General features: G+C 32.0%; 2 protein-coding genes across 3 annotated transcripts; one reads left to right on the top strand and one right to left on the bottom strand.

The window, feature by feature from the left end:
• Positions 1–3009: 3009 nt before the first annotated feature.
• Positions 3010–4937, bottom strand: LOC110621411. 2 transcript variants are annotated; one of them, XM_021765694.2, is made up of 3 exons: positions 4604–4937; positions 4248–4312; positions 3010–4075 (listed from the first exon to the last, which is right to left on the bottom strand). In XM_021765694.2, the coding sequence occupies exons 1-3, from the start codon at positions 4754–4756 to the stop codon at positions 3379–3381; spliced, it is 915 nt and encodes a 304-aa protein (XP_021621386.1). In that variant the 5' UTR covers positions 4757–4937; the 3' UTR covers positions 3010–3378. The 2 variants fall into 2 exon arrangements, with proteins under 2 accessions (XP_021621386.1, XP_021621394.1); XM_021765702.2 differs by having other exon boundaries at positions 3010–4072.
• A 4060-nt stretch (positions 4938–8997) lies between these two features.
• On the top strand, positions 8998–12257 carry LOC110629852. Its single transcript, XM_021777022.2, has 8 exons — positions 8998–9317; positions 10017–10038; positions 10810–10866; positions 10979–11060; positions 11192–11287; positions 11362–11486; positions 11569–11587; positions 11864–12257. Exons 1-8 carry the CDS (start codon positions 9218–9220, stop codon positions 12236–12238), a joined length of 876 nt encoding a protein of 291 aa, XP_021632714.1. The 5' UTR covers positions 8998–9217; the 3' UTR covers positions 12239–12257.
• Positions 12258–13184: the final 927 nt, after the last annotated feature.

Below are 13184 nucleotides of genomic sequence, written 5' to 3'. Positions count from 1 at the left end.
ACCTTGTTTATATGATTTATAATTAACATGGGTGACTGGGGTGAAGCGCCCAGGTTGACCTGTGTTGTCAAGCAAGTTGTTGGAGACTTGGCCACAACCACGTGCGGAGTGGAGCGTGTTCCACACTCCTTTAACAACTGAGGAGTCTAATTTCTGAATTTTTTAAAATTATTTCTTTAATCACTAAGCCTAATTTCCAAAACGGGGTTAGGTGAATTTTAATTAGGAAATTTATTATTTAATTTTTAAATTATAAATAAATTTATTAATTATTTCTTATAAAAATATGTATTAAAAGGTTTCTACTGTTTTAAAAATTATTAATTGATTATTTATTAATTTTATACATTAAATATTATAAAAAATTTAATATAAATGTAGTAGATTTTTTATAAATTTAATAAAATTTTTAAACTATAAAAATTAAATAATGAAATTTTTAATATTTAAAATTAACAGAAAAATTAATTAATAAAAATTTTAAAATTTTGTATATTTTTTAAAAATAAAAATCTAATTAATAAATATTATAATGTGGAGATTAAATAATAATTTTTATAATTTAATATAATACATTTAAAAAAAATATTAAGATATTTTATAATTTAAAAGTTAAATGATAAATATTATTAAAATAAAGTAGCTTCCAAGTATATGCAAATTCACTGCTAACCATTCACATATTACCACTTTCACCTTCAAGTTAAACCAATTTGTAATAAAAAAATTTAGGACATTTTCATTAAATTGCTTTTTATTAGTTTTTTTAGAATGAATGATTTCGATTATTTTTACTTTAAAATATATTTATTTCTAAAAAGTTAAAATTACATATAATTTCATAATAATAATAGTTTGAATTTCTTATTGCAAAATAAATTATCAATAATTTCTAAAAAATAATTATAAAAAATATAATAATAATAATTATTATCAATAATTTAAAATATGAAAGAAGTTTTTATAAATGGAAAAATATTTAAATAGTGATTGTAAAAATATTATTAATTAATTATAAAATTAATAAATTAAATTTAAAACAACTAAATTTTGTGATTTTATTGGATTATAAAGAGAAAATTTATCTAACAATTGCTTATGCTTTTAATAGCCAAAATGTCAATTTTTGGCCAAGTATGTTCTTCACAAGCAAGTATTTATTTAAAAAAAAAAAAAAAACAAACAAAGAAGGAAAATAAAGATTTAATCTACTAGAAGAAAGAGAGATGCGTTTGGTTAACTAAATCATATCCTTGGGAGAGAAAGAGACTCGGTTGCGTGACACGTGGCGCATAGCATGAGCATTCAAGTGCAATTTTTTTTGTTTATATATGAAGAGGCGAATGAAATGGAAATGGAAGTACCGATTTCCAAAAGGTACAAGCAACTGGATTTCACGCGTTTTACTTCATTCCTTGTCTCCCCGACATCCCAACACATTCTCACCGTCTTCACCTTGGAAGCAAATGGGCCAAACTAGTTTCTAATGGATTTCATCTAGCTTTTTTTCAAATCATACAGAAAATTTATGTTTATTTTAAAAATATTTTGAAATTCAGACCATTTTAAATTTTTATTCATTAATATTACTATCGAACTGCAGTTCGATAATAAATCTATCAAAGTTGTCCAACATACCATCTTTATAAAATAAAAATAAAAATAAAAATAAAATCCCATTCCACACTTATAAAATATCGAGTATGTCCACAGGAAGACGATTCTTACATTTTTTATATATAAAAAAAAATTACAAATACTTTTTCAAAAAAGTGTGTATAAAAAATAATTAATAATTAAAATTATTATTAATTATATAAAATATCAGCTTAGACATTTTTTTAAATAATTAATAATTAGAATTATTTTATATAGTTTTTATACAATTTTTTTTATATTCTTCAATAGATATATCTTTTAAAATTTTCACAATATGAAATTTTAAATTTTTTAATTTATAATTTAATAAAATAATAAATAGAAATTCTAAAAATATATAATTTCATTATAATAATTTTATGTAATTTTTTTAAATAATTATTTATTAAATTTATAGTCATTTTATTAAATAAAATATTAACCATCTTCCTTAACATCAATTAAATGAACTAATGTGAATTTTAAAATTATAATAACTAAATAATATATAGTTAAACTAATATAAACTGTGCAGTATAACAATTCAAAGTTAAAATAAGTTGACAAATTTGTTTTTTAATAGAATGATTAAAAAGTTTAATTTCATATAATATAAATATGTTTTAATTTAATTATTTAAAAATAGTGAATAAGCTTATGTTTTGGATTTTTTTTTTCAAAAGAGTTTAAAGGTTCAGTATCTTTAAAAATATATATTTTTCTAATTAATATTACTTTACCGCTCCATCTAAATACACAGGAAATTGCACTATATAAATTATCTCCATTATCTAAACAATCTGCAAAAGGATTTCTATATTTATTATTATTTTTTTTATTTTGCAAAATGAAACAGGAATGCATAAAATATATTACTTAATATTGATAATATAAAATAATATTCAGAATCCATTTATAAATTTTGAAAATTTTTTATTCACGCTATTAAATTTTTTATATACAAATTTATTAATATATTTCATTTTAGTAACATTATGACTAAATAATAAAATAGTTATTTTTTTAAAAAATCATTAGTATTTTTCATATGCAAATTATTTTATTTTGTTACTATTGATCTTTATGTGTTCTCGAAAAATTGAGGGCATGTTTGGATAAATTTAATGATGCAATAAGTTAAGCCACACAAATTTAGGGGCAAACATAATTTATCTATAAAATTATATAGCAAAAAATATTAAAATAGACTTCGTATATATCAAAATAACAAATAGTTTTTAAATTTTTTTTAGTTTTTAAAAATCCGAATAATTTGTTGAAAGAAATCGCATTTTGAGCTGAAACCCAATTCCTAACGGGCTTGTGTTAACAATGGGATTCAGAGTGCTTGCTTTACGTTATTAACTAGATATTTATTTAATAATCAGCTACCATATAATGCGCCACGTCACTACAGAATGCGGACCTAAAGGATCTACGCAACCCGTCGGAAGATAAAAATACAAGAAAAGTCAATTACGATACTACCCTCCATCTCTAAGGGGTTGACTAATAATACAATCTTAAAGTCTGCTCGGCTCACACGCTATACTTACTCCTACTGTCATGTTACAGAGAATTTCTAATCTCACTCGCCACACAACACAACAAACTATGCACCAAAATTATCACAAGCAGCTTAAAAAAAAAACCGACAACAACAACGCATAATAAACACAGAAATAATAAAAACAAGAAGCAGCTGAATTTCCCTTGGCCCCCAAAACCCTCTTTTATTGTTTACATGAGGGACTTCAAGGATCTTGCCTTCACTGGTTTTCGCATCCTCTTCTTCCCGCTATCACCATTTTCGCTATCCTCGTCGTCGTCGTAATCATCCACATAATCGAACTCTTCGCGATTTTCAATTCGAGGAGTAGAAGACGGCGTCGTATTTTGAGGCGAGGACATAGTAGCAATGTTAATGCCGTCAATCTCAGATTCTCTAACCCCGCTTTTGTTCCCTTCCCCTCTCCTCTTCCCCCATAGTGGCCCAAACCCAGAATAATAGTAAAATTCATAAGGATTCGAGCTTGATGATGGCCCTTTCTTGGATGCTTTTGTCCGGCCCCGGCGACCCCCAGTCATAGCCTTTTCTTGTTTCTTGCTTGACGGACTAGTAGGGAGACCAAGACAGCAAGTAACATTATCGTTGCTGGCATAGGATTTGAGCAAGTGATGGTCGCACATAGAGTGACCATCTCTCGGCTCATTCTTGCAATGCCAGCCCTTGCCATCGCTCTTGTTGCAGCAGTGGATTTTCTCGCCTTTCTTGAACTTGAATTCGTTACCTATTTTCATCTCTCCGTAATCGTTGAACACTCTCTTCTTCTCTGGGATCCTTTCCATTTCATAATTATCGTCGATGACCATGTTATCGACCCTCATCTTTATCGCTGCCTTATCTTCTGCGTCTTCCATTAACGACGCGACGCTGCTGCGATCATATAATACTATATTCAACAACCATAAACACCAACTAACCATCGAGGATTCATATCCATCACAAATTTTGAGCAATTACTTTGAATATATCCAACTATTTGAAAAACCCTAATGCTCGATAAGAAAAAAATGACGATAAGGAATTGGTACACAAATTAAATTACCTCTCCACAGCACCAATAGAATCACCTAAGCTCCCATTTCCATTAAAGCTATCTTCTCCTTCGAACTGAAGGAAAAATAAAAAAAAAGCCAAGCAGTAAGTATCGTACCCGAAGAAAATAGAAAGAAATGACGAAGACCCATTAACCTAATCGGCCATTTGGAGGAAAATACACGACAAAACCGAGAAAATTTAGGGTTTTAACAAAACCCTAAGGATACATACTCGAAAAACCCTAGAAAGAAGAAGAGAAAATGCAGGTAGAGGGAGGATAAATAGAGAGAAAAGCTAAGAGGGTTTTGATAGATCTGTCGCAATATAAACAATAAAGAGAGAAATAAAGAGAGATGAAGTAACCTGGTGAAGGGAAGATGGGTATGTCTCTTGAGCGAAAGGAATCACATCCCATGGCGACTGGTTCAGCTGGCACACGTGCGTCTGCAGCGCCTCAGGCCCTGAAGCGTGCGAGAACATGAGGGAGGAGATGTTTGCGTTCTTGCGAATCCTCATATCTGATAGATAAAGATATGGGTAGATAGATAACGAAGGGAGAAATATATCTAGATCCAAGTGAGGCACTTCTCTTTCAGGCTCTCTTTACAAATCTTTAAAAGGCACAGAGGGAAGGAGGAAGAGAGGGGCTCCCCTTCTTCTATTGTTTTGCAGATCTCACAGAACTCGATAATCAGGGTTTCTTAACTTTCTGTTGCTTTCTCGGCCCTTCATATGTTTCGATTTATTATTTTCATGGACCATTTTATCCCTCGACTTTTTTGTCAATTACGGTTTTTGGTTTTGAGGGAGAGAAAGCTGCCGCTATTACACGTCACCATAGTTGTCCAAAGCCATTATAAAACTAAATTTACTATGGCATTATTATCAGATACGGCCACTTCTTGCTAACTCTCTCCTGCGATTGCACTTAATTACCTTATATAGGATTTCGTTTTTTATTTTCTTTCTCTTCACCAGATCTGAAAGGTCAATTACATTCGATAATTCGCGATTAATCTGCTGCTTTCGTGTCCTTTTCCCAATTGCCAGCGGCTGATCCTATTGAAATGCTAAATAAAGAGTCGTATACGATCACGGCTCCAATATAGGTTACGCTTCGTTTTTTTTTTTTGGAAAAAATAAATGATTAAACTCTTGAAACCGAGCATCTTTTTTTTTTTTCCTAGAACAAAGGGAAGAGGATAGGACGTGCAAGTAACGCGCTGACTCCCACGCTCGGAGAGAGGAAGTGGCGAACACGTTTGGCCCACACAACATGGATTTGATGAATGTACTTTGTGGGTCCCACTGGGAAGGAGATAAACGGCTCTGATGCGTAGGGTAGATGATGGAAAGTCCAAGGCGTGAAAACACAAAATCCAATACCCAGCTTAAAAGAGATTAGGTTATGGTTATTATTGTTATTGTTAGGAGGGAGGCAGCGAGACGTGTCAATTGGATTAGGGCAAGTGAAAAAGGTGGTTCATTTAATTTCATATAAAGGAGCTAATATTGTCGGATGAATGATATTATGAAACAGTGATATTACATTTTTAAAAAAATATATATCATAATGTTTTAAGTTTATACTAATTGTTAATTTTATAAATTTATATAAATAATTTAAAAATAACTGATCTATAATAAAATTTCACACAGTAAGAGAGATATGTGTAGATGTTATCAGCAGCTACATAAATGGCCAAATGCAAGAGGACCTACCTACCATTATAAAGTGACGCATATAGAGCCATTAGAATCCAAAAGGGTCAAATAAAGATAATGAAAAAACTACTCTGATTCCATGTTTTTTTTCCCTGGTATCTATCCTTTTTCATTTATTTTTATATCAAACATCCGCATTTCACCACTCCTCTTTTTATATTAAATAATCAAATAACTCTAATAAAAAATCAAGTAAAGTTATTAATTGATATGCAATATCTGTAGGAGAATTATAGAGAAGAATCTGAAACCGCTGGACCACCCCTTTTATTCTATGTACATATGATTCTATCCTTGCATCTCTATTCTGGTTCCCCATTTCAAGAAGAAGATATTTATTTATATGTATATATATATAAATAAATTGTAAAAAAAGAAAATTTTCCAAAAAGCAACACAACAATCATTACATTAGCATTGGTCTAAAATTAGCCATTGCATTTGCTTGAGTCTATAAAAGTGTGTGTTAAAAAAATCAGACACAAGCGTATCCAATGAACCGTACCACATGGATGTAAACTTATAAACTTCCTTTACCAGCACTTGCTTCCTTATGCAATCCTCCTTTATTAGCTGAGAATCTCAATTTTCCTCCCATTGTTTTGCTGCATTTTCTTTCTTTCCTTTTCTTTTTTTTTTAAAAAAAATCTGACACATCAATTTATAGTAGTGGAAAGGTTCTCGTAGAAAGGAAACCTTTCCCTTTGAGTATCTTTTTATTGCTTTTCTTTGTTTTTGTCTATGGAAATCGATGGCAGCTGGAGATTATGATCTAGTATTTAATCTGGGCTCTTTCTTCTTCTCCTCGAGAATGGAATTGACATAATAACTGATCAAGAACCTTGATCTGATTCTTTTATTTTAGTTTCACGTACGCTGTAGTTTTACTTCATGCATTCATTGTCTGAATATATTGGAGGCTGCATCGTCTGTGATCTTGTTAATTAATTGAAGATTTTTGCCAGGGAAGTACTTCACAACCCTAAACAGGAGTTACAAAAGCAATTCGACAAATTAATACCGGATTAATTAATCTTGCCCTAACAGAACACAGCAAATTCAAGCTTGAATTGCAGATTAAAAAGCAGAATGCTCTGCGAGGAAAACAATTTCCTTCTTGAAATTTTGTTATCTATATGTCTTTCCATCCAACTGATAATCTAATGAGAAAGATGAGTCGAGAGTTTCTTGGAGATGAGAATAGACCGAAAAACAGCAGCACCCTATCTTCTTCTTCTTTTTCTTCTTCTTCCTAGTGGAACTAAAGAAATGCAATTAAGTTCCAACTCTTTCTTTCACTGTGTTATACACTACTAGCTCTGTCTACGCTCGAGCAAAAGATGGGGAGAAAATGGAATTTATACCTAACCGAAGGCCTCGCGGTTGAACAATCTTAAATTTTGAAAAAAATAAAGAAGGTGAAAAAAAATAACTGGTCGAATTAACATTTGAATCTATAAATCAGGATATGATATAAGCTTTTGAGAGTTAAAACAGCCATAGATGATAAAAGAAAGGAGTTAAATTAAGACTAATGACAGAAAGGTAAACGTTTAATTAGGGTTCACAAAAAAAAAAGTCTGAAACCCTAAAACCTAGAAGCCAAGCATATACGAAGGACAATGTAATTAAATAGAGTGAAAAATATGAACCCAGCAAAACACGTTTAGGCAATAAAAAAGGAAAAATGGGAAGGGGAAGAAGAAGAAATATTAGAAGAGAGACCTGAGCAATAAAGGGAGGTAATTTTGATAAGGTGATGATGGGAAATCACAAGCCTTTCTTCCATGTTATGGTCTCTCCTCACCACTACAGAAACTGACTTTTTTCTATCAAAGTGAATGTGAGTAAGGATTTTTTTGTGCAGAAGAGTTGCTTTTGATATATGGGTACCACATAAATACACAAGTGGGAGTTGAAGCCAGTTCAATGGTCAAGGCTCTCCTATTGCTTCAAACTTGTTTTGTTTTGTTTTGGCGTTTTGTTGATGATAGTTGTAACTTGTACCCAAAAATGTACCTAAGAGCGTCCGCACAACTGACAAGCAGCACTATTTTTCACTGTCCAACAATTATTTTCCATGTCTGGCTCTTTGTTGGATCTCTTTTACACAGGTCTTTTTCTTAGCCAGACTCTCACACTCCTACCTACCTAAGCTGAGGGTGAGGGGACTCACCATATTTTTTCTTTTTCTTTTTCTTTTTCTAACATCGGCCGGATAAGGATTTTTTTTTTTCCAGAAATTCTTTGTTAAAAATTATAACTATTAAATATAATATAATATAATATGATAATTTTTTTTAAAAAATTTAATAATGTTATTGATGACTTGAAAAAAAATAATTTCATTTTTGTTGCTCACAGTATTATAATTTTTGCTGATTATGCTTTCTATTTTCAAAAAAATATGAAAAGCTTACTTATAGTGTAATTTATCAATTTATACAAATTTATAACACAGTTAATAAAATCTAAAATGCAATTAATCGTACATGAATCACTTTTATTTTTTTTAATAATTATTGATAACATAATTAATTTATATTTAAATATTTAATGTTATAATTTTAATTTAGATGTTTAATAATTTAATATCTATAAATACAAGGGTGTCATTATAAATTCAGCGAATAAGTAAGCCATACGAAAATTATATTATTTTTTATTGAAAATACTTTAGCTAATTATAGTCAGGTAACTGTGATTTTACAAGTGAATTGTTTATATGTCGCATGGAATTCATATATTTACGAATAAAAAAAAAAGTTATTTGGAGCTCCATGAATACTTTTATATATATATATATATGGGAAATAATATTTATAATTTATATATTTTAATTTTAAAATAAAATTTTAAATATTTTTAAAAGGCATTTTTCAAATAAATAAGAATTATTTTATTTAAAATATAAATAATTAGTCTAAATATATTTTCTATAATTATGAATTAAAAAGATAATATGATATTTTATTCATCATCCCGCGCTTGTCCCTGTGAGATTATACGTACACCTTCCAAAACGAACGGCTTCTCTTTCTCCCATTTTCGTTTCTTCTTGTGCAATGGTCTGATGACCATGGCGTTTTTTTTATATAGAGGTCGTTCTTGACGCTTCAATTCCGTTTCAAAACTTCTCTCTCCTTCTCCTTCTTATTTTTTCTCATTAATTCTCTTCAATATCCCATTTAGGTTCTTTGAAAAGCAGTAGGCTTATAGTTTTATCGGTTTTCTATTTGGATCGCAAAGAAAATGGGGCTGGACGATCAGGTCGAGAAAATGCAGACGCGTCAAAGTTACGTGAATGTCTGGCACACGGATCTCATGAACACCGTCGTCGACGATACTCCTTGTATTCATCTATTTCGTTTCTTTTTTTTTTTTCCCTCCTCGTCTTTTATTTCACCTTATGTCTTATGTTCTGTTTGGCTGCTGAGAAAATTCATCAAGCTTCGTTTTATGACTCCATCTATAATTGTGAGTTTGAGTTGAGAATTTGTATTTTTCTTTTTTGCGTTAATTATTATCTGTGAATGAGATAATACTTTTCTGTTGAAGACAAAATATAAGGTCAAAGAGAATGGCTCATCAGTCTAGAGTTTCTATTAGAATCGTTTGCGGCATTGATCTCCTTTCTATGGAAAAATCTGTTTTGTTTCCTGGAGAAAGAAGCTCCACATAAACTTGTCATAATTCGACCTTTTGGCCTATTTTGACCTTCAGCTTTAACTCGTAAATTTTCATCTATTTAGTTTATACTTTATGTTTTCCCCCTTTCCCCTCATTTGCCATGGGACTAACTCCTATTCCTTCCTTTTGTTGCCGTGATTGTCCTTTTGGCGCTGCTCTGTTTGGTTCTCAGTAAAAACGTAGGAAAAGGAAACAATTGAATTCTGTTTTATGGTTCAGAAAATGAGTTTTTTATTTTCTATTTAGAACTTGTTGATGCCTCTTTGTTTTCTCAGTAGCCAAACAGAAAATTGTCATTAATCGACTTGATGTTACCGTTCTGTAGTATATCTAATTATTATTTATTATTTTTGTTTTACAGATTGCTGTTTCGCACTAATTTGGTAATTTCCATCATCTTTTTTGCTTTAGCATAGCCTTTGTATCTTTTCTTGCTCATTTTACACATGACTTTTAACACAGCTTTTTGTTAGGATTAAACTCTATTTGTTCAATAGAAAATAATTTATATATTGAAAATATTTTTTAAAAAATTTCCATTATTGATTGTAAAGTTAAAAAAATAGATGAAATAATAGTATACTTATAAAATTTAATAGAGTTAATAAGATTTTCAGCATTCAGAAAATAAGTTCAAGAATTAAAAGTGGTTTATTTGTGTTAACTAACTTTCCTTCGTGGCCCCAATCTTAAAAGTTTTACGTGAAACAATTAAATGATAGCTGATTTTTTCTCCACATGAATTAGATTCATGGTTGAAAGGTATATGATTCCTAGTGCTTTGGCGTAAGGAATTAGCGGAGTTGGATGAGTGAAATTGCTCCACTGCTGTACATTGCGCTGTCTGTTTCTTAACAATGCCCATCCTCTACGAGTTTTTTGTTATGAGTATTATTAGATATACCATTCTCGTTGCAGTTCTATACTGGGGAGAAATGACTGCCAAATAGGGAAATATATATATATATATAGTCTTTTACTTTCTCAGTTTTCTAAATTTTCTACTTGGTATGCTGGACTTAAAAAGAATCAGTAATTAGTTATTATTGAGGAATTTTACTTGTGAGGAATTATGCGATTACCCTTCTTGGATCACTTTTTTATTTCAATTTATTTTTTTGAGCTCTAAACTTACCATTTCCATTATGTGATAGTGGACCATGTGCTTCTTATATGCTGCGCAGACGAGCTCTTTACAATGATATGTCAAGGTAATTTCTCCATAGAAGTGATTCTTTTAGGTACTGAATGCCAGACAAGTGATTCTTTTAGGCACTGAATGCCAGACAAATTATCCCTTAATTCCCGTTTACATTCTTTTAGGTACCTCTGCTGTGCTGGATATGTACCATGCAGCGGTAAGTGCGGAGAAAAGAATTGCCCTGAACTGTGTCTTTGCACTGAGGTACGTATGACTTTGATCTGATCTTCCCATTCTTATTTAATCAGAGTAACTTAAGGACATTGCACTCAATACATACGTGCACATGTATATTTTCAAACAACTTCTCCTTCATATTTCACTGTTTTCTTCAGGTCTTCTGTTGCTTTGCAAATTCAGTTGCCTCAACTCGCTTCCTATTGCAAGATGAATTCAACATCCAGACTACACAATGTGACAATTGCATCATTGTACTCTCTCTCTTTTCTCCCTTATTCCATGTTTACTCGTATGCCAATAATAACAAATTTCTTTCTTTTTCCAGGGATTCATGATCTGCCTGCAGCAAGTGGCATGTATATGTTCCTTAGTTGCTTGTATAACTGGAAGTGATGAAATTGGAGATCTTGCAGACTTGTTGACTTGTTTGTCTGACTTGGTTTTTTGCTCGTAAGGCCTTACTGCAATCCCTTTCGTGGAATGAGAGATTGTAAAATCTTGTATTAATTCGATATTTTGTCTGCTTTGGCAGGGTTTGCCCATGCCTTCAGGTTCGCAACAAATAAAACTAAAACTGTGTCCTTGAAAGATGTAGCATCTTCTGCAACATGCTATATTAGGCCCCAAATAATTGTTATATGATCCATTTGTCTCGAGTAAAAACTATCATAAGAAGTGAAATCTGGTGATAAAGAAGCAATCTAAATCTGCTTTGCAATGAGTGCATCAACTAGATTCCTAATTTGTTCATTTAAGTGTCAATAATGTAAAGGGATAACCATGCGATCAGTTGATCTTAAAGTTCCCTGCACTGTGGTTTAATGCAGACACAACACAAGATCGAAATGGACAAAAGAGACGGTAAGCTTGGGCGAGAGCTTGTCATGGCAGTGCCTCCGATGCAGCAAATGTCACGTATTGATCAGCAAACTCCTCCACTGGTGGGCTATCCACCACAACAGGTGTATGCACCTTATGGACAACCTCCACCCCCTTATGCCCAAGGTTATCCTCCTGCTGGGTACCCTCCATCTGCATATCCACCACCACCACCTGGTGCCTATCCACCACCACCACCTGGTGCCTATCCACCACCACCACCTGGTGCCTATCCCCCACCACCACCTGGTGCCTATCCCCCACCACCACCTGGTGCTTATCCTCCAGCGCCTGGTTATCCTTCGGCCGACTACTCCAAGTGAACTGTGCAGGGACGTACGGTGAGAAAGTAATATTTTCACTCATTGCCCAATTTTTTTGCTATAAAATTTTACTGTTTAGTAATTGTGTATGGAGCTTGTCCAGTAAATTATATGTGAAATAGTTTCAATTCAGAAATGGATCATCAGAGACTTTGTAGTTGCGCAGTTTGGAGACATTCACTTCGATGTCTGTGTGCCACGTTTCCCCTGCAGTGGTAACTCTGCCAATTGGATTTAAATTTTCTCATCCACATTATTGCAGCTCTCATAATGTACTATAAGCCAATTGAGGAATTTGGAAGAAAACTGTCTAGTTTCTTCGAACTTCATGTGGAATTTGGTAGCTACTGAACCACTCCTTTAGGCAATAGACAAAATAGTCTTTAAATTAATTAACAAGCAAGTATCTTGTCTCCGTTTAGCAGTGAGATTTGAATCTAATCAATATTTAATATACTCTGTTTAGTATTCTCTCAAGAAATACCCTACTATGTGTCTCTATCAATTCTGAACTCAAAATAGAGATTTAAGATCTAAGCTGTCAAAGTCCTAAATTGTTGTGCGCCGATAAAATTTTGATATCCCCTGAATAGAAAGCCAAATGTAAAAATCAAATCATTTCCGTTGGGTTGATCAGAAAATTTAAGCGAGTGAAAGTATATGAACATATTGTGCATATACTATTTAATCCAGTTTCTAATCCATTTTGTTGTTTATATGGATGAGACTCAGACGAGTGAGGCTTACGGTTTAAGCTAAGCGACAGAGCGGAAATGACAGGTATGTTGTGAGGTTGAAGTAACTATTAAGATAAAGAGAAGTCATGCGGTGTTCATGCTCCTTTCCCAACACATGAAACCAGCACATGCTCATGAGACCCACCATGTAATTATCAAGGTATTTGGATCACAATTTTCTTTGTTGTTATGCAAGTTAAAAATCGTCA

This window comes from Manihot esculenta, chromosome 1 (assembly GCF_001659605.2).
Source record: "Manihot esculenta cultivar AM560-2 chromosome 1, M.esculenta_v8, whole genome shotgun sequence".
Taxonomy (NCBI): Eukaryota; Viridiplantae; Streptophyta; class Magnoliopsida; order Malpighiales; family Euphorbiaceae; genus Manihot; species Manihot esculenta.
The sequence above is the reverse complement of the archived record's forward strand: the minus strand, read 5'-3'. Positions and strand labels throughout refer to the sequence as shown.